Source organism: Dendrobates tinctorius, unplaced genomic scaffold (genome assembly GCF_039654945.1).
Source record: "Dendrobates tinctorius isolate UK_male_01 unplaced genomic scaffold, ASM3965494v1 ptg000003l, whole genome shotgun sequence".
NCBI classification, from domain to species: domain Eukaryota; kingdom Metazoa; phylum Chordata; class Amphibia; order Anura; family Dendrobatidae; genus Dendrobates; species Dendrobates tinctorius.
Genome location: NW_027361671.1, coordinates 7,488,864 through 7,516,402, shown reverse-complemented (window position 1 = coordinate 7,516,402; position 27,539 = coordinate 7,488,864). Strand labels below are relative to the sequence as shown.

The window sequence follows — 27,539 nt, the reverse complement described above, 5'->3', positions numbered from 1 at the left end:
TGTGATCTGATAAACGGAGTGGCTTGAGTTAAGCCTGTCTGTGGAAGCTCTATTATAAGCTGTCATACTTCTAAGAACCATGCTATTGTGATACCTTGGCCCATAATTATAAACCTGTTTGGATTATTTGAACGGTTGGTGTTGCTACTGCCCCTTTTTGATGTGGCATTTAAATGTATTGTGTCCTAAGAAAATAACCAACTGTTTAAATTAGGGTTTTGTGTTCTAAGCATTTTTTTATTCGGAGATTAAACCCTCAATCTGGTGAACGTGGCTTTGAAAATCCAATTTCACATCTTGGTACAAAATCTTGAGTTTGACTTTTCAGATCAAAAGAAAAAGAAACTGTAGAAGAATTGGACAATAAGAATTGTGCATTCATATAGGAGAACCAGGAAATGTTCTAGGTTAGGAAAATAGGATGAATTCAATGGATTTATGTCCATTTTTAATGGTAGAAATTACAAAGCTATGATACCAGTGTGCTCAAAAGTTTACATACCCCAGCAGAATTTTTGCTTTCTTGGCCTTTTTTCAGAGAATAAGAATGGTATCACAAAAACTTTTTCTCCACTCATGGTTAGTGATTGGGTAAAGCCATTTAATGACAAACTACTGTGTTTTGTCTTTTTAAATCATAATGACAACCCAAAACATCCAAAATGACCCTGATGAAAAGTTTACATACCCTGGTGATTTTGGCCTGATAACATGCACAGAAGTTGACACAAGTGGATTTGACTGGCTACTAAAGGTAAAGGCCCCATCACACACAGCGATATCGCCAGTGAGATCGCTGATTTTGTGATGCCACAGCGATCTTGCCAGCGACATCGCTGTGTGTGACATGGATCAGCGACCGCCCCCCCTGCTGGGTATCGCTGATCGTGCAGGATCGTCCTGGGCCATTTTTTGTTCGTTGGTCTCCCGCTGGCCGGCAGCGGGAGAGCAAAGATCAGCGATGCTGCACGCTGGTTTCCAATGTAAACAGCGGGTATCTAGGAGCCACGCGGCTCTTAGTTACCCGCTGTTTACCTTGGAAACCAGCGTGCACACTGGTTTCCAGGGTAAACAGCGGGTATCTGAGAGCTGCGTGGCTCTTATATACCCGCTGTTTACATTGGAAACCAGCTTGCTCGCTGGTCCTGATCGCCGGAGGGGCTGTCTATGTGACAGGTGACCAGCAATCAGCCTAACAATGTCCCAGTGATCCCATCCATGTCAGATCGTTCGTGGGATCGCCGTTATGTGTAACGGGGCCTTAACACCCTCACCTGTGACCTGTTTGTTTGTAATCAGTGTGTGTGCATAATAGCTGAGTGACTTTCTGGGATCTAGACAGACTTTTGCATCTTTAGTTCAGCCACTGATGTTTTTGGATTGTGAATCATGGGGAAAGCAAAAGAATTGTCAATGAATCTATGGGAAAGGTAGTTGAGCTGTATTAAACAGGAAAGGTATTCAAAAACATATCCAAGGAATTGATAATGCCAGTTAGCAGTGTTCAAACTGTGATTAACAAATGGAAAATCAGGGGCTCTGTAAAAGCAAAACAATGGTCAGGTAGAGAAGCAAAAATTTCATCCACAACTGCCAGGAAAATTGTTCAGGATGCAAAGAAAAACCCACAAATAGCATCAACTGAAATACTGGACTCTCTGAAAACTAGCGGTGTAGCTGTTTCAAGAGGCACTCGAAGAGAAATGGGCTGCATGTTTCGAGTCGCCAGAACAATACGCAAAACAGCACAGAAGCCACAAAAAAATCTGGCACAAAGTAATTTGGAGTGATGAGACCAAAATTTAACTTTTTGGCCACAACCATAAACGTTACATTTGGAGACAGGTCAATAAGGAATATGATGAAAGGAACACCATTCCTACTGTAAAGCACGGAGGTGGATCGCTAATGTTTTGGGGATTTGTGAGCTACAAAGGCACAGGAAACTTGGTCAAAGTTAAAGGAAAGCTGAATAGAGCACGTTATCAGCAAATACTGCTGTGCACGGGACGTACTTGGACGTTCCAACATGACAACGATCCAAAACACAAGGCCAAGGTGACCTGAAAGTGGTTACAACAGAACAAAGTAAATGTTCTGGAGTGCCCTTCTCAGTCTCCTTACCTCAATATCATTGAGCAAATCTGGGGAAATCTCAAGCACGCAGTTCATATTAGACAGCCCAGGAATTTACAGGAACTGGAGGCTTTTTGCCAAGAAGAGTGAGCAGCTTTAACATCTGAGAAAATAAAGAATCCCATCCACAACTACCACAAAAAAAAGACTTCAAGCTGTCATTGATGTAAGAGGGAGCAATACACGGTGTTAAGAAATGGGGTATGTAAACTTTTGATCAGAGTCATTTGGATGTTTTGGGTTGTCATTATGATTTAAAAAGAGAAAACAGTAGTTTGACAATAAATAGCTTCACCAAACCACTAATCATGAGTGGAGAAAACATTTTGGTGTTATAATTCATATTCTCTGAAAAAAGACTGGAATAATGTGGTGTCCAGTTTTGGGCACCACATTTTAAAAAAGACATCAACAAACTGGAGCAAGTTCAGAAAAGAGGGACCAGAATGGTGACTGGTCTGCAAACCCTGTCTTATGAGGAAAGGTTGCAGGATTTGGGAATGTTTAGTTTGCAAAAGAGAAGACCATCACATTGTAGAAGGATCAACTTTATTCTCATTTGCACAAGGAAAGACTAGAAGCAATGGGATGAAGCTGAATGGGAGGAGACACTGATTAGATATTAGAAAAAACTTTTTGACAGTTAGAGTGATCAATGAGTGGAACAAGCTTCCGCGAGAAGTGGTGAGTTCTCCTTCAATGGAAGCCTTCAAACAGAGGCTGGACAGACATCTGACTGGGATGATTTAGCGAATCCTGTTTTGAGCAGGGGGTTGGACCAGATGGCCCAGGAGGTCCCTTCCAACTCTACGATTCTATGATTCTATGATTCTAAGACCAAGAAAGCAAAAATTCTGCGGGGGTATGTAAACTTTTGAGCACAACTGTATAACTTGAGGCTGGCTATAGACTAAAAAACTTTACTATTTGAGCCCGTGTATTGCAAAGTAAAGTAAAGCAAGAATAAAGGGGGTTCCACAATCGGATGTGGTTAAAAAATTTTTTTCCTCTGCTGAGATCATCTCCTGCTATGCATTGTGGTGTAATAGATGTGTCTGACCATGCAAGAACATGGTCTGATCATACCACATCTCCTTGGCAGGGGAGGAAGCAAAGAGTATACAGATATTACAGCATGTAAATCTATGTAGGTAACCCAACTGTAGTCTCTGTCAACTATATGAATAATTTATTATTTGAAAGTCTTCTTCACTTTGAAACTGCTACTTAAACTTCTTAATTGTTGTCAGCTTTAATTCTGCTTTGATCCCAATAATTAACTCCAAACTCACAGGACAAGTGTTCCAACCACCTACAGGATGAGAACCCTAACCATTGTGCTCTGACATCTTCCTGTTCAAATGTTTCCAATGGTGCAATCTGTGCAGCCACACAGTACCCAAGAGGTTAGGGGACCCATCTTGACAACCAAAACAGGTGGGATTGTGCATTATTATCATCTATTGGACTGGAAAGGGACCATTTTCTGTTCTTGCAGAGGGACTGTGTCCACCAGTTTATCTAAGGTACCGCCTTCTCCATGATACCCTGACATATTGAAGAACTGTATAATGATTTTTCTGGAGCAGTGAACAGCCTGGAATGGAGTGATATAGGACACCGAACAGTTGTAAATGAAATGGTCCGGTGTACACATGAGCAGGAAAAGATATGGAATTGTATACAAGAAAACAAAGGAATGTTCTGCCCTTAGAATATTATTAGGAATACTGGTCTGGAATCCTATAGTGTTCCATCAGACACGCATGTACATTTTGGCACCTTTTCAGCAAATATAAGTACCGTATGTAAAAAGGCATGAAAATGGATGACATTTTGCCAGAAGAATACTTTTATTGCTGTAATGTTTAGAATAGATTTGTGGTTGGTTCAATCCAGCAGATTGTCTGGGAAAGCTTCTACATGTACATTATAGATCACATTTGTAAAAAAGTAAACATTTCCTAAAATGTATCTATAAAGTCTTGACAAATCTCTTACAGAACAGCTTCGCTATACAATACTTTATTTTTCTTAGGTTAGTGCAAATATTTTTGCCACTTCTGATGCCATTTTGCTTATTGAATTGACACTTTGTATATATGGAGCCTGACTGTGATTACATTGGAATTATCTTTTAAGATAAATTGGTTTCTGTCTGAAAATAGTATTCATACATTGTAAGACTCAACCACTTTTCAATTTTCATTTGTTTTCTGAATGACACATATAATGCTTCAGTCCGTGAACATTTCATTTTTATGAGTAGAATGGTTTTCCAGAGAGAATTTCTGTTCTGTTGAACATTTCTCCTTTATGACATTTGGAGGCAAAGGTGACTCAAATTTTGATGGAGCAAACAGCTTTAGAATTTTAACATGTCCATCTATAACAAGATGTTTTATGAGTCTGTTCTCGTGTAGAAAACGCTTTATCTTTTTCTAGCTATTTAATGAAACTATTTTCATGGTTCATTTTCTCAAAAAGAATCTTTCAATAAGGCTCCAATAACACAAGTTAAGACATGTAGCATAAAGTACAAAAAATCAACTGAAAAATGAAGGGAGCCTCGGTGATAAACCATGTGGGTATGGCTTCCTACAGTTACATCTTTTTCAGAATTTGTATGTCTTTGAAAGTAAATTGTGTTTAACCTTTTATTCGATAACTCTAAAAATGTAGTCGTAGTTTCCAAATGTAACACATGGAAAATGCTCCAGCTCAAAATAAGGCCAAAGCTATATGGCCACTGTGGTCACCCAACAGTGATTCTCCGACAAGCAATGGAGCGCCCCCACAGGGCCTTAGGTTACTTGGTATTGGGCCGGTCAGGTTCTTTAAAGGGAATGTGTCACGGTGGCAGTGACCCGGTCCGTGGCCCTGGGCGTCCAGTAAACATGGATGTTCAATGGGGGGGGAGATGATAGGAGATTGGTAGGAAAAGGGGAGTAGTGATGCAACCCATGGTATTCGGCAGGGCTGTGTCCCAGGGCAGTTGAGCCGGTGAAGGTGAATGCGGTGTAAAGCAGGTGAGATGTTAATAACATGAAGGACACAGTTGGGTGCAGTTTCACAGTTTTTACTCAGAATTCTTGTGCACATGATGACCTGCTTGGCACTGTGTCCTCCGGAGAGGGGTCCAGCAAACTCTCAAGTAGATTGGTGACACCTTTTTAGGACTCCTCTTTATGTTCTTCTTTCTTGGCCATCTCTCTGTGCTACTCTCCACCTCTTTCTCTCCTGCCCTGCGCCTTCACAAGCAGTGTCCCCAATCCAGCAGCCTCGGACCTTGCCGAGTGACATGGGTCAGGCCCCGGGGTGCTTTATCTCTATGGCTACATTTTGAGGAATGCTTGTGGATTTGGCTGTTGCATTACAGTCACTACAGCCTCCGGCTTACTAGTTGAGCCTTATTCGGTATTCTCCACTAGACTTAGGGGCCGGCTCCCTTACTGCGACCTGGTCCTTCCTTTCCAGGATACGGGCTCCACGGGTGGCTTATCGCATTACCCTTAGGACCCCTTCTCTTCTAGGAGTTTCTTTCCTTCTAGATATTTCTCTCTGACCCTTAGTCTCCCACGTCTGTCCTGCCCCTCCATTGTCCTGTTATTGACTGACTGAATCTTTCCAGAATGATCTCTTTACCTCACACTAACTCCTCCCACTAACTGTCACCTCACTGTCACTGATTGGATGTCCTCAATCACTCCACTTCCTAAGCTCCTCCCCTTCTACCTACCTTCCCCACTATCTCCCCAACACCCTCTCCTAGCCAGCCTGGGATGAGGCCATCCTCCCGAAAAGTACACCCAGATGCCCTGACTAAACTAGTGTGTGTTGGGTGCGAGTGTTAGGAGTCCTGAGTGGTGCTCCCTCTTTACCTGAGGGTGGGATACCACACCTCGATGAGGTGCAGTACCTCTGTGGCGACTGGAACCTCAAGGGCACCACCGTAACATGACCAAAAACAGCCAGACCACAGTGAGCTGGCATGCAAGATGCAAATTTACTGTGACAGAAACCCAAAGGTAGCACTGTGGTTGCGATACTTTGCAGATCACAATGTGACCCATTGACAATCATAACATGTAATTCCACAAAGTAACACTGCAATCATCATGCTGTATAAGTAGAGTCACTGCGTAGTCCTTTTCTTAAATGGTAAAGCTACTTTTCAGTAAAATCAGTCTTGTGTGTGTACATATGGAACAACACTATATCTGACCATTTCTGATGCGAGGTAAAAGAATTGCTAAGGAGCTCTGCACAATGCTTCTGTTTGCCTTTGCCTGTTTACTCTCCATGCTCTTCCCTTTTCTGATGCTCTATCCTCTCTATACAGTATCATCTTATGTCACATGACACTTGCCAGTCTGGAAAACACTGATCTGAGTTTATCTTTCAGAGAAGCTTATGAATTCAAGAGGCAGCGGGGAGAGAAACAGTGTCTGATATGTGGATAAGGAAGCTGATTTATTTGATATGATGCATTATATAGATTCCTATATTTGCCTGTACTATTGATTTTTGCCAAGTTTGTTCAAAATACAGTTACATGTTAATTGCTGTATCAACAGAAGATCTTCTTGACATAGTATCATTAAGAATCTCTGCCTATGATGCCTATAATACTTCTGACTATTGAATGTAGATGACAGCCTTTGCCATGGGTTACAGGACTAGTTATAAGATTTTTAGACAGATCTCAGTGCTATTCATTCATATATTTATCAGTATCATGAATGTTTTTCGATGGTAAGTTGATAAAGTAGAGCATAATACCTTTTCTACTCTACAGTAGCGTTTTACTTTACATGTAGCCATGCAAAAAAATATTTCTAGCAAAATTGGACCACAAAAAGAAAATACTGAAAAATGAATATTGCTGCAATTAGCAATGCCATTTATATGAGCAACTAAAATAACTAAGTGTGCAAAAACAGGAGCATCAAAGGACCACCGTCAGGGCCAACAAAACTGTAAGGGAAAAGAGCGATCATTAATACCATTATTTTCTCCCCATGCAAGTTGATTGTTGGCAGCAAATCCCTTGTTTTCATGGTGCTGCCAACAATTATTTTTATGCCAGTGTAAATGATCAGATCAGACTAGGAACTGGCGCTATGCTCAGCTGATCGGTGGCGCCTATACTCGGAAAAGTGTGTGCTTGTAAATGCTTGCCGATAATTGATCTTTGGAGACATGCTTAAAGGCTTTGTTCACATCTAAGTTGGTGGTTTCTCTATAAGCTTTTTTTCAAAAATTTTATTAAAATATCCAGAAACCATAGATCAGACACGATAATGAAGCCCAACAGAACCCATTATAATACAGTAGGGTATATCAGGTGCTGTTGTTTTCCATTATGTGTGGATCCATCACAAAATTGAATTGCATTTTTCCTCTGTTTAGGCCTCTTTCACACTTCCGTTTTTGACAATCAGTCAAGATCCGCCAAATTTGAAAAAAAAACGGATCCGCCATTTTTCTTTGCGGATCCGTTTTTTTCCACATTGACTTTCATTATTGGCGGATCCTGACTGATTGCCGTCCGTTGCATCCGTTTTTGTGAGGATCCGCCACAATGTTAGTGTCCGTCAATATCCTCAAAGATTTCCAAATGGAGCTTGCAACGTTTTTTTGCCCGGTGGATCCTCCAGACACTGAATTAACCCCAAATTCTGTCTGGGTGCCGGACAAAAAAAAAATTCTCTCTCTCTCTCTCCTTCCCGGCCAGCGGTTCCTTTAAATTTCCTCATTTTCAGGATCCGTCTAAAAACGGATCCTGTGCCATCCGTTCACATCAGTTGAGAACGGATCCGCTTGTCTGCCTTTTTGGCGGATTATAACTGATGCAAATAACTGAAGTGTGAAAGAGGCCTAAGATGGAGCAGAAAAATGTTATTTTTATCCCAGATGTGAACTCAGATGCTTGAAGTGCTAGCAAAGATTCACAGACAAAGCCTTTGTAGAATTATCCTACATGCAAAATAGAGAGGCAAACATTTTATGCGTTTTTGGTCTAAATGATAGAATTCTCAACATGTGAAATTGTATCAATCAGCTCAATTTGCCTGTCTCCTTATTGTGAAAACTTAATGACTGTATGTTTGTGCTCATAGACTAGGAAAAAAAAAATATTCATTTAGAAAATAAATATCTGAACATCGAACCAGTTTGGTCTATTTTTATCAGTAGATGGCCACATTTACAGTGATGCTGTCGCAGAACACCGATTTGTATTACACATACAGATACGCGACCCATGACACGCCAGTTCTACAGCATCAAACTAATTTGCTGAGTTTAATGGCAGCCTCCAAGCATTCACCTTTTTCACCTCTTTATTGCATTAAAATGAACTTTTCCAGCAAAATGAAATGTGATGTTGACATTATCCGACAAATGAAGTTGTACCTGTGCCCATTGTCAGACTCTCACTCTGTGCGAGAAAATCTACAGATATTTTTTCAGATGTAACTGTAAAGTCTGTAACGAAATCTAAAATGCAATATGTGCTCTAGAATATACTTCAGTTTGTGGCATAATTATGTGATTTTTTTTAAGAACAGTAGAGTTTTTTTTAAACACAGCATGCTCCATATATGGCAATTTTCCTATAGACTTCACTATACGACTTAAAGGGGTGGTCTGAAGGTAAAGCCTTTTTCTCCTAACTCGCTATATAGTCCTATATTCTAAACTACTGTATTTTCTAATATACATGCTTTAAAAATATATTGCTATTCCCTAACTACCGTATTCTGTTTAACAGCTGTTGTATTTTTCTTCCTCCATCCTGTCTGATGATGACTCATTTGAGCATCACTAGTGCACGCTGGGATGCTGAAATGAGAAACAGCAAAAGATCAAAAAGGTTTACCCGTCCAGGCCTCCAGACAAATGCACTATCAGGATGCAGTGGACCCATATAATTAAGATGGCAACACAGGTGCAAGAATACCGATGAAACAACTGCTCACAGCCTACCAATACATGGAGGGGGCGGTTGCCTGGTATGTTAATGCACAAAAAAACACTTGTATGCGGCGCTGTTCACACTATGGCCATGAACAGCATCCAGGCCAGCCTAGTAGTGACACGCTTCTATTAGCTCAGGCAGGCTGCCCAGCGCTATCAAAATGCATGCCATGTGAACAGACACCGCAGTTTACAAGACCAAATGGGCCTAACTGCACCCTGAATAAAAATGCAAAAAAAAACACATTAAAAAAATGTGGAGTATTAGCTGATATTTTGGCCAAAATACGTGAGCCCGTAACCTGCGTCAAAGATCTCCACGTTTACGGGTACCTAACACTAAATCCTAACACTGATACAGCACAGAAATGAGTATGAGTATCCCAGCATGAACTGGTGATACTCAAGCGAATCGTCATCATTCAGGAAGTAGGAAAAAATATGCACGCAATTAGATAGTGTAATTAGTTATTAGTAGGACATTTTTAAAGCAAATATATTATTAGAAAATAGCTTAGATTATGGGACTAATTAAATAGGGCGTTAAGAGAAAAATGCTTTGCCTTCGGATATAACTCTTTCAAAGAAAAGTCCATCAATATCTTTACATGGCCAGTCTGTTCAGTCATTACTGAGAAATCAGCATTGAATTGATATGCAAATGATGTTGAAGGGTTATTTGAAAATCTGAAGCCTATGTCACTCCAGCTCTATTCATCTTCCAGCACCACCTCTTGTGCTTCATGACTCAGGAATGACTCCAACGTGCCCTCTCATCAAGACCGGTGAGAAAGTTGTCAGACATGAATCTGGCTCTATATCGATAATATTTTATATCATCTATTTACAGGGTTGTCAACTTGATTTTTTTTCTCTATAGCTTATCAAAAATTCACAGGCAGCCAACAATTTTTGTGGACACATTGGAAAACCATACTAAATCAATGCATTTTTTAATGATTTATGTCCATGTTCCATAATTAAGATTTAAAAACAATCATTTTTGCAATTGGGTGTCATTAAACATTTTCACTGTTTGCCTATAATAGCCTTTGTATTACACTCTCTAATGCTGGCTATAGAATGAGGTAATGGAGTTGGCCATATTATCTTTACTTTAACAGATATGTTGAGGATGTGATTTTGTGGCACTTACTATTATATCGGTAAGACAGGTTCACCTCCAACTCTTGATAGTGCAGCTTCCCTCACAGCCTGCACAGCTCTCCAGTTCATGCAATGGCTGCTGGGCGAGGAGCATGTGACCAGACCTGTCCATCAGCCTCATCCAATTGAAAATCAATTTTCTCATGTGAGGTCATGGGCTTTTCCACTAGCAGCCATTTTATGGACTGGAGATATGTGCAGTCTGTGAGGAAAGCTCCAGTTTGCAGACTCTGGCTACATAATTTCAACTACATATGTCTAACTCTGAAATGCTGCAACGTTTCAGAGAAAAAACACTTTAAAAGCCACTGATGACCAAGCCGTGCAAAAGACTAGTTAGACTGGTGGGACCACGGCAGCTTCTTCCTTCCCACTGGTCTGGAGTGACATGTCTCTCTGCATTGGTGCATGGGTATATAGGGAGGGATCTGCATAGGGCATGGATGAGCTGCCAGGGTTTCTGCCTATCCAACTAGTCTCTTATGCAGCTTGGTCCGATGAGGCTATTCAACTATTAAATGTCACAAAGTTACATATTTATGGCTGAAATCATGCAGCCAGTTTCTGATACATGCTGCCCATTTCGCTTCTCCACAAGGTTAGTGCGGGCCTATGTGGGGAATCTTTTTGTTTTTTTTGTTCACTTGAGGCCACTGCCAGTCTATTGCCTATAATAAACCTTCTGAGTCTGTTTCCCTATATTTGCTGCTCACTAGACAGCTTTCTTACCAGAAACATAGTCATATGTAAAATCAGTCAGAAATAGAACTGATAGCTATTTTTTAGGAGTTGTAAAATGTGCAGAGGACCAAGTACAGGCATAAGAGAAGATGAGGTGTGATCAAAAAAAGGAAAATACAGAGATATTATATTTACTCATGCTTCCTCTCTATCATCAGTGTCTGAGATGGAGGCCACTACCTAAGTGATTATCTTTGTGTCTAATTTACACCACCCTCTCCTACTAAGTTCAGTTTTATTCATGTAATTTTGGGTTACATATGGTTCTTTCTATATTGTTAAAACAGTATCTCTTTATCTTTGCTTTTTGCATATTATTCACAGGGAAATATACTGTATTTTATACACTACACCAGCCATTGGCTTGTATTCTCCTTCATTTGTGCCAGTGGGGGCATTTAAATGCCATATTTTTTGAAGTGTCAGGGCAGCTAAACATGGCAGTTGGAAAGTGAAGGATACAGGTGAATCATGCAAGACATTAAAAGAAACATGTTTCCAGGTCTATTGCAAAATGTATTCACCATATGTATTTGTATGATTTATGTTCTAGCTGTTTCAATTACTCACAAATTCCCCCTTTCTCACATTCTGTGCATTAAATCCATATCAGCCCCTCTCTCCTCTTATGTACACCTCTCATGCATTTTTCACAACCTTAAACCACACAGATCGATTCACTATCACCATGCAACACAAGAGACACTCTCAGAAATAGCTTGACTTTCTACTTACTCGTTCTATTCTCCTTCTCCTAGTCGCAGGAGATAGCTCTCCTAACCACAACCCTTCTTGTAATAATAAGGTAAACTCCTCCCCTGTTACACTCAGAAACCCTACAAATTTCATTAATGTTCCTTGCATGCCTTCTGTCTCTTTTAATTGTGCCCTCTGGAACTCACGGTCAGCGTGTAAAACTCTCCTACATCCAAAACTTTTTCCTTTTGAATTCCCATAACCTTCTAGCTCCAGAATTCAGTAGCTGGACATTACTGTACCCTCATTTATGTTCCTCTCTTTTGAGATCCAGACATCAGACATTACCGGCCCTTCTCCCTGCAAGTGTCAGTTGTGTATCCTTGATCACTTTGCCACTTGACTTCCACACTATCTATCCTGTGACATCACCAATCTTATCATAGGGGACCTTAACATTCCCATTGGTGATCTCATCTCCCATTTGCCACCCACATGCTGCAAACACATTTTCTCCAGTGGTGCTCCAGGTGCGCTAAACATCTGTGGAGAAAATCCAATATGGCCGAAGATTTCATCCATTATAAGTTTATGCTTAAAACATACAACTTCACCCTTCATTTCTCCAATCACACGTACTTCAACAGTCTTATTATCACACTATCCAACAATTCTAAATGACTTTTTTACATGTTTAATTCTTTCCACAATCAAAATAGAGTTCAGGCCCCCACCACCAAACTCAATGCAGACGATCTGGCGAATTATTGCAAGCAAAAAATCAACCATATTTGACAGAAAATGTTCTCCCAAACCACTAATAATATGCATTCTCCTCCCTCCACACTGCATCTAGCTCAACCAGTGACCCTATTCCCTCACATCTCATTCAATCCCTTTCCCTGGCTGACACCACACATTTAACTAAAACATTTAATCTCTCTCTCATTTGGAATCTTTTCCTCCTTATTTAAAATGCTAACATACATCCATTACTTAAAAAACATCCCTCAACAACAACTGCACTGCTAACTACAGACCTGTCTCTAATCTTCCCTCAGCTCTAAACTCCTGGAACGTATGGACCACTCTCATCTAATATGCTATCTCTCAGAAACTCTCTTCTTGATCCTTTACAAACTGGTTTACGCTCCTTACACTCTACTGAAAATGCCCTTACTAAAGTCTCTAATGGTCATTATTCCCTTCTGATTCTCCTGGATCTCTCTGCAGAATTTAACACTGTGGATCACTAACTCCTCCTCACTATGTGTCATTGTATTGGTCTCAAAGATACTGTTCTCTCTTGGTTCTCATCCTACCTCTCTGACTGCTCCTTTTGTATATTTTGCTGGCTCCTCTTCCTCTCATCGTCTCCTTTCTGTCAGGGTTCCTCAAGGATCAATCCTAGGCCACCTCCTCTTCTCCTTATATACTGCCCCTATTAGGCAAACCATCAGTAGATTTGGTTTTCAGCATCATTTCTATGCTGATGACACCTAATTATACACATCGTTTCCTGACATCACCACTGCAGTACTACAGAATATCAGTAATTGTCTCTCCTCTGTCTCTAATATTTTGTCCTCCCTCTATTTAGAACTGAATCTGTAAAAAAACTGAACTCCTTGTGTTTCCTACTTCCACTAACCTACCTGTGCCCGATATTAGCACTTCCGTGTGTGGTTCTACCATTGCTACCCAGCAACATGCCCTCTGTCTAGAGGTCATATTATATCCAGATTTTTCATTCACCTACATCCGATAACTCGCTTGCTTATGTCACCTACACCTTTATTCATCTTTGACTCTGCAAAAAGTCTTACTGTTGCTTTTATTCATGCTCGTCTGGACTATTGCAATGCTCTACTCCTTCCCTCTTACTAAACTCCCCCCTCTCCAATCCATCCTAAATGCAGCAGGCAGGATCAAATTCTCTTCCAACCGCTACACCTATGCCTCCACCCTGTGCCAGTTGTTGGTTGCCCATCGGCTAAAGAGTCCAATATAAACTTATCACCCTTACCCACAAAATGCTCCATGGTTCAGCACCACCCTACATCTCCTTTCTCGTTTCAGTCTACAACCCAACCCGTGCCATCCATTCTGCTAATGACCTAAGAGTAACCCCTTCATTAATCCAAAAACCCCACTCCCGTCTCCAAGACTTTTCGCATGCTGTGCCAATTCTCTGGAATGCACAACCCAGGACAATTTCATGTCCAATACCCACAGTTTTAAGTGTGGCCTAAAAACGCATTTCTTTAGACTGGCCTATAGCCCCACCTCACTTATCTAACTATCCACGTTTTGCCCATACAAAATTTTCTTCCACATCAGGACCCTCATAGCATTTGTTCACACATCTTCCATGCACTTAATAGCCCTCTGTATACTTTACAAACACTGTCTGGTGACCAGTTTTTGTAGCATTATGTGAACACCCTATTTATTATATTGATGACTGGACCGCACAATACAAGCACTTTTTACCATTTACATTTAGTGTCTCCACTATTTCCTCATAGATTGTAAGCTTATGAGCAGGACCCTCACTCCTTTGGTATCTGAGTTATGCTTATTCTGAATTGTCTTTATTGTCTGTACAATTCTCCTCTAGAACGTAAAGTGCTGTGGAATATATTGGCACTATTCTATAGAAATGCAAAATATTATTATTATTATTTTAAATGTTTTGACTTATGCAGTATTTCTGTGACATTTTGGTGAAGAATGTATTGTTTAATGCATTTTATAGAGTTTGTGTACCAGGTAGTTTGTAGGTGCAATATTGCATGGTAGGTTTTCACTGTATATTTACTTGGGGACTCTGTGGTTTGAAGATGTTTTTATGTATTATTTATTAAATTGATGAGATAAAATTCCTTATGATCCTGTAAGTAGAGGAAGTTTCAACTTTTTTCACCTAACTCTTTATTTACATATAAACATTTAGGTCTATATAAACTATTACATATAGGATATACTGTATATCCAGATGTCTACATGCTGAGTATTCTGTCCATACAGACATGATAATGAACTTCTGTATTTCATTTAAACTGTGTTATGCACTTCATACAGAATCTAATTGTTCCCAAAAAGACTCACAAGCTCTACATTCAGCACTAAGTCAATATAAGGGCACAGCATTCATTTTTGGGGTCTAGATTTAAACATTTTTGGGGTCTGTGGTGTGCATTAGTTTAGCATGAGGTTTGGTTGGTCTGTTATAATTCTAGGGTGAGTTTCGAATTACTTGGAGGGCTGCATTTGCAGTCTTTCACAAGTAATACATTTTGTGAAATGCCTTCTGTCAATGAAATTTTTAAAAATTGCACTGAAAATTACAGAAGATTTAAATTTATACTGCATAAACTGTGGCTCATGTTTCCTTTTTGATAAATATGAGTATATAAGTGAAATACCATATATTGCTATGACACAAGACCATTACTTTCATTTTGATTTCTCATTATAATTTCTAGTCCGCTTAAAATATTAGTTAATGGTGGTGAAAACTTATGCAATGTTAACCAAAATATTAGCAATTTCCAATGATTAAGCCCTTTACCCCTCAAGATGGTTTGCATGTTAATGACCAGACCAATTTTTTACAGTGACTAGAGTTGAGCGACTTTTGGTTTTTTAGGGTCGCGTTTCGTTTCGTGAAACCCGACTTTTCCAAAAGTCGGGTCGAGCAAGATCGTCCGATTATAGGGAAAAGTCGGGGTCGTCCCGAAACACGAAACCCAATGTAAGTCAATGGGGAATAAAAGTCGGCAGTGAGAGGAGGACAGGAAACACACCTACAGTGCCCATTTGAATGCCAAAAGCATCAATTCTTTTTTCTTAAGCTTGTCAACCTTAATTAACTTCATAATACAAGTTACGCACTGAAAAATGGGGGTTATTTGGCTACAAACTGTGGGGGGGGAGGGCTGGCTCCAGGTTTTCATGTGCCCTGGGCGAAAGAGCGCCCCTTTAACACATACCACAACTCATCATGCTCCGATACGGCAGAGAAATAGCGGTATAGTACAATGAAAAATACCTCACTTTTTACATCTCATGACGAGGCCCATCTATTTCTCCATACAGAATCATTGGTCCCATATAATGTTTGAAACAGTATATGATGAGCTCCACATAATGCTACAGTATATGTTGGTCCCCATGGATGAAGCTCCACTGTCTTATGGGCCCAAATAATGCTCCAAACATAATGGGCCCCATTTCTAATGCTCTAGTGTATAATGGGCCCTGTAAATGCTGCTCCAGTGTCTGATGTCCACCTTTGGAATGTTCCAGTGTATGGTGGGCCCCATCTATCATTCTCCAGAGTATAGTGCTCCCCAAAAATTGCTGTCCCAACATTGAAAACAATCAAATAAGTCTCCTCGCTAGGGAATCCCTGTACTTGTCTGGACAGGTGCTGTAGCTTGCTTAAGAGCTCGCCAGCCGTTCTCACGCCCAGTATGGATTACACGTGATTGCACAAAGGTGAGAAAGGGTACCGTATCCCCAGATAACATGTATGGATAGCGTACACATTCAAAATATATGTCTCAGGAGGCAGGCTCAGACGGTGTTAGGCCCAGTATGGATTGCACGTGATTGCACAAAGGTTAGAAAGGGTACCGTATCCCCGGATAACATGTATGGATAGCGTACACATTCAAAATATATGTATATACAGCATGAGGCAGGCTCAGACGGTGTTAGGCCCAGTATGGATTGCACGTGATTGCACAAAGGTTAGAAAGGGTACCGTATCCCCGGATAACATGTATGGATAGCGTACACATTCAAAATATATGTCTATACAGCATGAGGCAGGCTCAGACGGTGTTAGGCCCAGTATGGATTGCACGTGATTGCACAAAGGTTAGAAAGGGTACCGTATTCCTGGATAACAAGTATGGATAGCGTACACATTCAAAATATATGTCTCAGGAGGCAGGCTCAGACGGTGTTAGGCCCAGTATGGATTGCACGTGATTGCACAAAGGTTAGAAAGGGTACCGTATCCCTGGATAACATGTATGGATAGCGTACACATTCAAAATATATGTCTATACAGCATGAGGCAGGCTCAGACGGTGTTAGGCCCAGTATGGATTGCACGTGATTGCACAAAGGTTAGAAAGGGTACCGTATCCCTGGATAACATGTATGGATAGCGTACACATTCAAAATATATGTCTCAGGAGGCAGGCTCAGATGGTGTCAGGCACAGTATGGATTTGACGGCCCAGATTACACAGCGGAGGAGCAGGGAGAGGTAAAGATTGCAAATGCTGGGGCCCTGCCCAAGCAAGGGGGGCCCACTCGTGGGCGTCGGTACTGGCACTGGGCCCCTCATAGTACAGCGGTGTGTCTGACGGCGGGTGTGCACACCACCGTCAGAGACACTTGATTGCACTATGAGGGACCCTGTGCCAGTGCCCGCGCCCAAGAGTCGGCCTACCCACCTGTCCAGGGCAACGGCACTCGCACGGTGTCGTGCGGTAGGTGGTGACCCCGGCCATGGGGGGGGAGGCAGCACAGTTAGGGAGTTTTAGAAAGTGGCATATGTTGATGTTGGACATTCAGCTGATGCAAAAGGTGAAATAGGTGAAGTACCAGGAAGAGGTGGACCAAAGCAAGCCATTTTTCTGTCACCCTATGTGTCATCAGGGGAAAGTGGGACAAAATCCTTGGAAACCCATGCGTGGTTCATTTTAATGAAGGTTAGATCATCCACATTTTGGGTTGACAGACGGGTCCTTTTTTCTGTCAGGATTGATCCAGCTGCACTGAAGACTCTTTCCGATAGCACACTTGCAGCTGGGCAAGCGAGCTCCTGTAAGGCATATTGTGCCAATTCAGGCCAGGTGTCCAGTTTAGTGGCCCAATAGTCAAAGGGGAATGACCTGTGTGGGAGAACATCGATATGCATAGTTGACAACTGCTGTCTCCTGTCACTTTCCATCGATGCAGTATTACCAGTTGTGTGAGCGGTATTTGAAAAATCAGTCCACAACATTGTCATGAAACCCCTGTCTCCAACGCCACTTCTGCTGTGTGCACCACGAACACCTCTGCCAAGCTGCCCCCGGCCCGTACGGCTCCTGTGAGAACCATCACCGCTGCTGTGTGCTGGGAATGCCTCAAGCAACCGATTTACCAGAGTTGCTTGTTTATTAGCCAATATTAGGTCAAGGTTCTCCTGTGGCATGATGTTTTGTAATTTGCCTTTATAGCGTGGATCCAGGATGCTGGCCAACCAGTAGTCATCATCGTTCATCATTTTGGCAATGCGGGGGTCCCTTTTTAGGATCTGCAAGGCATAATCTGTCATGTGGGCCAATGTTCCCGGTGTCAATGATGCACTGCGAGTGCTGGGTGGAGGAGCACTTTCTGGCAAATCCACATCCCTCCAGTCACGCACAAACCCTGTACCAGACCTTGCCACGCCAACATTTTCACTTGCCCCATGAGATGCATCCTCCTCCCCTAAGTAATCATCCCCATCATCCTCCTCCTTCTCCTCTTCTTCCTCCACCTCGTCCAGGAGAGGTCCCTGAGCAGACAATGGCTGAATGTCATCAAGGATTCCCTCCTCCTCTTTCTCCTCATCAACATTGGCTGCAGACGCCTGCTCCTTAAGGTGCGTCAAAGTTTGCATGAGCAGATGCATAAGTGGGATGCTCATGCTTAGGATAGCGTCGTCTGCGCTTACCAGCCGTGTGCATTCCTCAAAACACTGAAGGACTTTACAAAGGTCTTTCAGCTTCGACCACTGCACACCTGTCAACTCCATGTCTGCTCTCAAAGTGCCTGGCCGTGTATCCTCCCACAAATGCATTATGGCCTGCCTCTGCTCGCACAGCCGCTCCACCATGTGCAGGGTGGAGTTCCACCTTGTTGCAATGTCGATAATGAGGCGGTGGTTGGGAAGGTGGAGCAATCGCTGCAGCTTCTGCATACAAACGGAGTGTACAGGTGACCGGCGGATGTGCGCGCACAGTCTTCGCACCTTCTGGAGCAGGGCTGTTAACTCCGGATAATTTTTGAGGAAGCACTGCACCACCAGGTTCAAGGTGTGAGCCAAGCAAGGTATGTGGCTGAGTTTTGAAAGGGCTATGGCTGCCACAAAATTACGTCCGTTATCACTAACTACCTTGCCTGTCTCAAGATGTACACTGCCCAGCCATGACTCAGTTTGTCGCTTCAAGTACTCGGCCAGCACCTCGGCGGTGTGTCTGTCGCCCAAACACATCATCTGCAACACAGCCTGCTGACGCTTTCCACTAGCTGCTCGATAGGGGGACACATCGTGTGCAACAGTGGCAGCTGCAGATGGAGTGCTCGTATGACTGCGCTCTGTGGACGAGCTTTCGCTTCTGGAGGAGGTGGAGGAGGAGGAGGGTCGAACGCCTACAGCCAACTGTTTCCTATACCGTGGGCTAGGCAGCACTGTCCCACCACCGCTGTCCCCTGTGGACCCTGCATCCACCACATTAACCCAGTGCGCAGTGATGGACACGTAACGGCCCTGGCCATGCCGACTGGACCATGCATCAGTTGTGAGGTGCACCTTTCCGCTCACTGACTGCTTGAGTGCATGGACAATGCGGTCTTTCACATGATGGTGGAGGGCTGGGATGGCTTTGCGAGAGAAGAAGTGGCAACTGGGTAGGTCATAGCGTGGTACTGCATAGGCCATGAGTTCGCGGAAAGCTGTGCTTTCCACCAACCGAAAGGGCATCATCTCAAACGAGATTAGTTTGGCAATGTGGGCGTTCAAACCCAGTGTACGCGGATGAGAGACTGAGTACTTTCTTGACCTACTCATAGTGTCTGGGAGGGTGAGCTGGACTTGAGAGCTGCATATGGTGGAAGTAGCGGTGGACAGGGCGGACTGAGAGAGGGTTGATGATGGTGATGGAGTTGGTGTTCTTTCTGATGGCCTAGAATCAGTCTTTCGTTGATATAACAGTGGGATTCCCTGACTGCTGTGGCCTTGCAACGACACCTCAACATTTGCTGTTGTGCTAACCGGTGGGCTTACAGTGGGGGAAACAATGTAGCGTTGCTGACTACCTTCGTTGTGATCAGTTGCACATGTGGCACTTGAGGTTTGGTGTTGTATCCACGCTTGCAAGTGCATGCTGGTTAAATGTCTAAGCATGCAACTGGTATTCAAATTTTTCAGATTTTTCCCTCGGCTAAAGGTCTTTGCGCACTTCTTACAGATAACCTTGGCCTGAACATGAGGATTTTGTTCAAAAAAGTGCCACACTGCACTCTTCCTACTTTGGCAGACATTTTGCGGCCTAGCACGCTCTGATCTTTTGACCCTCTGGACAAGCTGTCCAGCAACTCTTTTGATGTTTGGAACCTGTCTTTGGAGTGCTCCGGGCCTGCCAGATAACAGCTGTTGCGATGTCGATGTCTGCTGTGGATGCTCCTCATCTGAGCTATTGGAAGCAGCACCCTCTTCCCCCAATGGATGCCAATCTGGGTCAACAACTGGGTCATCCATCACCTCCTCTTCTATGTCATGTGCACCTTCCTCTGTGTCACCGTGTATGGTGGTATAGTGTGCGGGAAGGGGTACCTGAGTCTCATCAGGGTCAGAATCTGGCTCTGTACACTGCGAGGACAATGTAGTGCTCTGAGTGAATGTACCAGCAGAATCATCCATCAGCGGCTGTGCATCAGTGCACTCCATGTCAGATTCATCTTGGCCTGGGTAATTCACCATTTCACTTGATAATCCAGGCATGGTATGTGAAAACAGCTCCATGGAGTAATCAGTAGTATGGCCTGCATCATCCTTCAATCTTGGTTAGGGTGAAGGACACAAGGAAAGGTGTGGTTCATGAACATGAGCCTCCAATGACGACTCAGTGCTTTTACTTTTTACAACTGAAGAAGAGGAGGCGATAGAGCTGGAGGCTGAGTCAGCAATGTAAGACAAAACTTTTTCCTGATGCTCTGGCTTTAAAAGCGGTTTGCCAACTCCTAGAAAACTAAGCCTTCGAAGCCTTATGGAGCCAGACGATGACGCAGGCTCAACACCTCCTGCATTCGGTCCTATTTTGCTCTTGCCACTACCATCAGATCCACCACCAACACCATCATTACCAGCTGCCAACCCCCGCCCAATTCCACGGCCTCTTCCACCAGCCTTCCTCATTTTTGGTAGAAATGTAGACAAAATCCAACAAACTATATAGTATGTAAAACAAGGTGTCTATAGGACAGGGGAGATTTTGAATTTCTGCACACACTTTTGGACACTTTTGGATTGTGTGAGGCCCACTGATATCTGAGCACTATGTGACAGGCTCGATGGCACAGCTGTGACCTAAGTGACTAGAGAATAAGTGAGATTTTGAATCTCTGCACACACTTTTGGACACTGGACACTTTTGGATTGTGTGAGGCCCACTGATATCTGAGGGCTATGTGACAGGCTCGATGGCACAGCTGTGACCTAAGTGACTAGAGAATAAGTGAGATTTTGAATCTCTGCACACACTTTTGCACACTGGACACTTTTGGATTGTGTGAGGCCCAATGAATATCTGAGCGCTATGTGACAAGCTCGATGGCACAGCTGTGACCTAAGTGACTAGAGGATAAGTGAGAGTTTGAATCTCCGCACACACTTTTGGACACTGGACACTTTTGGATTGTGTGAGGCCCAATGAATATCTGAGCGCTATGTGACAAGCTCGATGGCACAGCTGTGACCTAAGTGACTAGAGGATAAGTGAGAGTTTGAATCTCTGCACACACTTTTGGACACTGGACACTTTTGGATTGTGTGAGGCCCAATGAATATCTGAGCGCTATGTGACAAGCTCGATGGCACAGCTGTGACCTAAGTGACTAGAGGATAAGTGAGAGTTTGAATGTCTGCACACACTTTTGGACACTGGACACTTTTGGATTGTGTGAGGCCCAATGAATATCTGAGCGCTATGTGACAAGCTCGATGGCACAGCTGTGACCTAAGTGACTAGAGGATAAGTGAGAGCTTGAATCTCTGTACACACTTTTGGACACTGGACACTTTTGGATTGTGTGAGGCCCAATGAATATCTGAGCGCTATGTGACAAGCTCGATGGCACAGCTGTGACCTAAGTGACTAGAGGATAAGTGAGAGTTTGAATCTCTGCACACACTTTTGGACACTGGACACTTTTGGATTGTGTGAGGCCCAATGAATATCTGAGCGCTATGTGACAAGCTCGATGGCACAGCTGTGACCTAAATGACTAGAGGATAAGTGAGAGTTTGAATCTCTGCACACACTTTTGGACACTGTTCACTTTTGGATTGTGTGAGGCCCAATGAATATCTGAGCGCTATGTGACAAGCTCGATGGCACAGCTGTGACCTAAGTGACTAGAGAATAAGTGAGATTTTGAATCTCTGCACACACTTTTGGACACTGGACACTTTTGGATTGTGTGAGGCCCAATGAATATCTGAGCGCTATGTGACAGGCTCGATGGCACAGCTGTGACCTAAGTGACTAGAGAATAAGTGAGATTTTGAATCTCTGCACACACTTTTGGACACTGGACACTTTTGGATTGTGTGAGGCCCAATGAATATCTGAGCGCTATGTGACAAGCTCGATGGCACAGCTGTGACCTAAGTGACTACAGGATAAGTGAGAGTTTGAATCTCTGCACACATTTTTGGACACTGGACACTTTTGGATTGTGTGAGGCCCAATGAATATCTGAGCGCTATGTGACAAGCTCGATGGCACAGCTGTGACCTAAGTGAACAGAGAATAAGTGAGATTTTGAATCTCTGCACACACTTTTGGACACTGGACACTTTTGGATTGTGTGAGGCCCAATGAATATCTGAGCGCTATGTGACAAGCTCGATGGCACAGCTGTGACCTAAGTGACTAGAGGATAAGTGAGAGTTTGAATCTCTGCACACACTTTTGGACACTGGACACTTTTGGATTGTGTGAGGCCCAATGAATATCTGAGCGCTATGTGACAAGCTCGATGGCACAGCTGTGACCTAAGTGACTAGAGGATAAGTGAGAGTTTGAATCTCTGCACACACTTTTGGACACTGGACACTTTTGGATTGTGTGAGGCCCAATGAATATCTGAGCGCTATGTGACAAGCTCGATGGCACAGCTGTGACCTAAGTGACTAGAGAATAAGTGAGATTTTGAATCTCTGCACACACTTTTGGACACTGGACACTTTTGGATTGTGTGAGGCCCAATGAATATCTGAGCGCTATGTGACAGGCTCGATGGCACAGCTGTGACCTAAGTGACTAGAGAATAAGTGAGATTTTGAATCTCTGCACACACTTTTGGACACTGGACACTTTTGGATTGTGTGAGGCCCAATGAATATCTGAGCGCTATGTGACAAGCTCGATGGCACAGCTGTGACCTAAGTGACTAGAGGATAAGGGAGATTGGATTGCTTTTAAAAAAGCAGTTTGCGGAGCAGTGGGTAAACAGCAATGCCAGCCTGTCAGGAAGCCTTAAAAGGCAGCCCAACAACCAACACCACTGATACACCACTATATAGCCTCCCCTTGCACTGCACACAGTGACTGGTGTGTTGTGCAGGCCAAATTGCTATCAGCAGCAGAAGCAGTTTTTTTTTCTTCTCAGCAGGACAAAAAAAAAAAATTGGGATTGCTTTTAAAAAAGCAGTTTGAGGCCCAATGAATATCTGAGCGCTATGTGACAGGCTCGATGGCACAGCTGTGACCAAAGTGACTAGAGGATAAGGGAGATTGGATTGCTTTTAAAAAAGCAGTTTGCGGAGCAGTGGGTAAACAGCAATGCCAGCCTGTCAGGAAGCCTTAGAAGGCAGCCCAACAACCAACACCACTGATACACCACTATATAGCCTCCCCTTGCACTGCACACACAGTGACTGGTGTGTTGTGCAGGCCAAATCGCTAGCAGCAGAAGCAGTTTTTTGGTCTTCTTCCCTGCCTAACGCTCTCCCTACAGAATCAGCAGCAACCTCTCCCTATACTGAGATCGGCAGAAGTAAGATGGCGGTCGGCGTGCACGCCCTTTTATACCCCCTGTGACGCCCACCAAAGCAAGCCAATCACTTGCATGCCCTTCTGAAAGATGGTGGTGACCCGTGCCTATGTCATCACGTTGCCCACAGTGTCCGTGGATCCTGATTGGCTGAAAAAGAGCGCAAAACAAACTTTTGAAACGCGACTTTGGCGCGTAAGTCGCCGACCTCGTGGCCGACCTCATCCTAGGGTCGGGTTTCGTTTCATGAAACCCGACTTTGCCAAAAGTTGGTGACTTTTGAATTTTTTCGACCCGTTTCGCTCAACTCTAACAGTGACCACTCTGACTTTATGAGGTAATAACTCTGGAACGCTTCAATGGATCCCACTGATTCTGAGAATGTTTTTGTGACATATTGTGCTTCAAGATGGTGGTAAAATTTGTTTGATATTTCCTTAGGAAAGGTAATCAATGTCTGATTGGTGGGGGTGCTAAACTCGGCAACCTTGCTGATCATCTGATCCCGTTGTCAGTGGCTGCTTGGAACTGCTCAGTTGCGGAGCTGCCAAGTGTCGCACACCAACCAATTAGAAATAGATGATCTATCCTAAGGTTAGGCCATCAATGTTAAAGACCCAGACAACCCCTTCAATAGCATATTGTATCAAAGGTTGCTTTGGCAATTACTATATATGTTATGGGGCGTACATCAGGTTACCTGTTTTATTATTTCTGTATGGAATTACTGCCTCAGCTACACTATTCAATACAAGGTCATACTGGAAAAACACATATAGCATAGGTACTGATTTATTATTGATTTTCTGGAGTAAAAAAGGTTCTAATAGCGACTTTTTTTATTTGTGCTTTATTCATTAATTCATTTTCACATTTATGTAGGGTAAATGCACATGATATCATATTACTTATTTTTGTTGTTCTCTATTACGCGCATGGTATTGGTTTATCCAAATGTTTTAGCTTATGTCCTCATTTTTGACTTTTTTGAAAAGTCACCAGAACTTTGACGCCATTGTATTTCACTGCCTTAGTGGAGTACAAAATTAATTTGTGCTCGGATTTGCATCATTTCAAATGTTATTCCAAAAAGGCTCTAAAAAGCATAAGAACCCAAAAATATAAGCATCTTTTAATTTGCACCCGTTTATCAACATTGTGCACCCTTTTATTGGATTTGATGCAAAATCCTCTAACACAAAAAAAAAAGACAAGACAAATGCAAATGAAAAAAAAATGCAAATGATGAATTGATGACAATGCTATATATGGTATACTTTTTACAATGGCACGCTATTCGGAGAAATGCACAGTATGCCAATATTGTGGCATAAGACTTGGAACTTTCTGTTGGAAGGATGCGTAAATGCTCCCAAAGTAAGTCTCTAATGGAAGGATATAGTTATATATAGATATATTAATATATTAGAGCTTAAAGGGATTTGCCTGGTGAAACAAGTTGTCAAAGTTGTCACCTATCCATAGGATAGGAGATAACTTCCTGATTGGTGGGAGTCTGACTACTGGGACCATCACTGATCAACAGAATGGAGCACTTTATACCCTTTTGAATGACACGTGTATAACCACCACTCCATTCTTTCTGTATGGAGCTGCCAAGTGCTACACTTTCCTTTGTCTGGCGTCATCTGATCTGCCATTCCATATTGCAATGGAGATAAAAGTGTTTTGTTGGAGATAAAAATTCCCCATTCTGCTAATGGGTGCGGGTCTGAGCGATCGGACCACCACTGATCAGCAAGTTATTACCTATCAATAGATAAGTGATACCTTGTTTTCACAGGATAATCCCTTTAACATATAGTTCACAGCAAAAAAAAATCTGATTTATTTACACTCACTGATACAGCACAGAAAGAGGACTTGAAAATCCACCAATAATAGAAAACAGCAAAAGAGCAAAAAGGTTTACCCGTCCAGGCCTCCAGACAAATGCACTATCAGGATGCAGTGGACCCATATAATAAAGATGGCAACACAGGTGCAAGAATACCGATGAAACAACCGCTCACAGCCTACCAATACATGGAGGGAGCGGTTGCCTGGTATGTTAATGCACAACAAAACACTTGTATGCGGCCGCTGTTCACACTATGGCAATGCACAGCATCCAGGTTAACAGCCTAGTAGTGACACCCTTCTAATAGCTCAGGCGGGCTGCCCAGCGCTATCAAAATGCATGCATTGTGAACAGACACCGCAGTTTACAAGACCAAATGGGCCCAACTGCACCCCGAATAAAAAGTGAAAAAAAACACATAAAAAAAATGTGGAGTATTAGCTGATATTTTGGCCAAAATACGTGAGCCCATATTTTTTACACTCACCCGAAAGATTAAATAAAATTTTCTAAATAATTCTGTGATCATTTTTTGTTTCATACCAAAGCTTTTCTATGTCGTATGCATAAAAACAATGTAAAAATTAGATTACACCTTTTGGTATCTGAAGTGTTGATAAATCCTTTCTGTCTATAAATAAAAAGGAAAAAAATATCTTTTTTATTTTATATTAATTGTTACATGCATTTTATTATCGATGTGGTATTTTATTTCATCCCACAAATATATGCAAACCTTGTTAAATTCGCCCTTTAATCCCTATCACGTTGACATTTTATATCCTCCGTCATGCATTCTGTTAGTTACAGTCTCCATCTTTACCATTATTAACCCTTTTTAATTAATTAATGTGCCGACTAGTCATAAGGTCCTCTCTGCAGAGGCTGAATGCAGCGATTTCCCATACACATTAAATATACGTGTCAGCATTCTAGGTAGCTGTGAATTGAGAATCAATCTGTACGACTGCAGTGGTAGCATATAGTACTACCATGCCGTAAAAGAAGAAGAAAACATGATTTCTTACTATGGTACATATCCGGTTAAATCGAATGGTGCAAATGATTCAAATTATTAACAGCTATTTTATCTCTCATTGACCCGACCAACTATAAGTTATTTATTTCAACAAAACCAATCTAGCTATTTTATTATGTATAAATAAGTAAGAAATAACTTAACTTTCGTAGCAATTATTCACGTTCAATGGCTACGACCCTTCTCTGTAGTGTAAGGCCACCATATGGCTGTTGACACATTTACCTTGTTTCCTATCAGTTGCTGTAACTTCTGTAGTGCAGATCAGGACCAGCAATCTTGTCGGGCATTTTCCCATTGATGTTAATGCTGTAACAAGTTCGGCAGCAGGAGCAGCAGTTTTCACAAGCCTCTTTCTATGTTATGCATTTTCAGTGAAGGGAGATCCATTTAGTATCCGAAGATGAAGAAGGTACTTTTCCTGGTGCTAATCTCTTTCTGTTGGGCTGATCATCATGCCAGGAACTCCACACTGCACCATGACAGGATCATTCAAGTCCATGGTAAGTCTACGCTAAAAGTGGACACGTAGATTTCATTCCTGGCTTTTATGTGATATACAATATGTTTGCTGTTTGCTTCTTCCCGTCTCCCTGGCTCATATTATGCTGCATTGACTTTCGCCCCATCCAACCTTCTTCTTTTTTTTTTTTCTTTAACTTTTGCTAAGTTTGCACTTGTATTCTGATTCTGCAATGTTTGCTGCTCCTAATAAAGTGACCCTGGGATTCCATTTCTGCAATCTGGTATCACTGATGTGTGGGAAAATCTTGTTCTCTCTCTTTGATCACATCCATTTAATGTTACTGCAGTGTCCTTCACTCTAGAGATAGGAGATGTATTAATATCCTAACGTACGGAGCGACTGCA

The 27,539-nt window shown here is 42.4% G+C and overlaps 1 protein-coding gene across 2 annotated transcripts in view; it reads left to right on the top strand.

Moving 5' to 3' along the window:
* Window positions 1-27,539, top strand: part of HAPLN1 (hyaluronan and proteoglycan link protein 1) — a 224,221-nt gene that overhangs the window by 98,939 nt on the left and 97,743 nt on the right. Inside the window, exon 2 of one of the 2 annotated variants that reach the window (XM_073583712.1) lies at window positions 27,045-27,172. In XM_073583712.1, the coding sequence (XP_073439813.1) occupies window positions 27,073-27,172 (100 nt within the window). In that variant the 5' untranslated portion in view covers window positions 27,045-27,072. Of the gene's footprint in view, window positions 1-26,971; window positions 27,173-27,539 lie in introns of those variants that run through there. The other variant, XM_073583659.1, reaches the window with a different exon arrangement.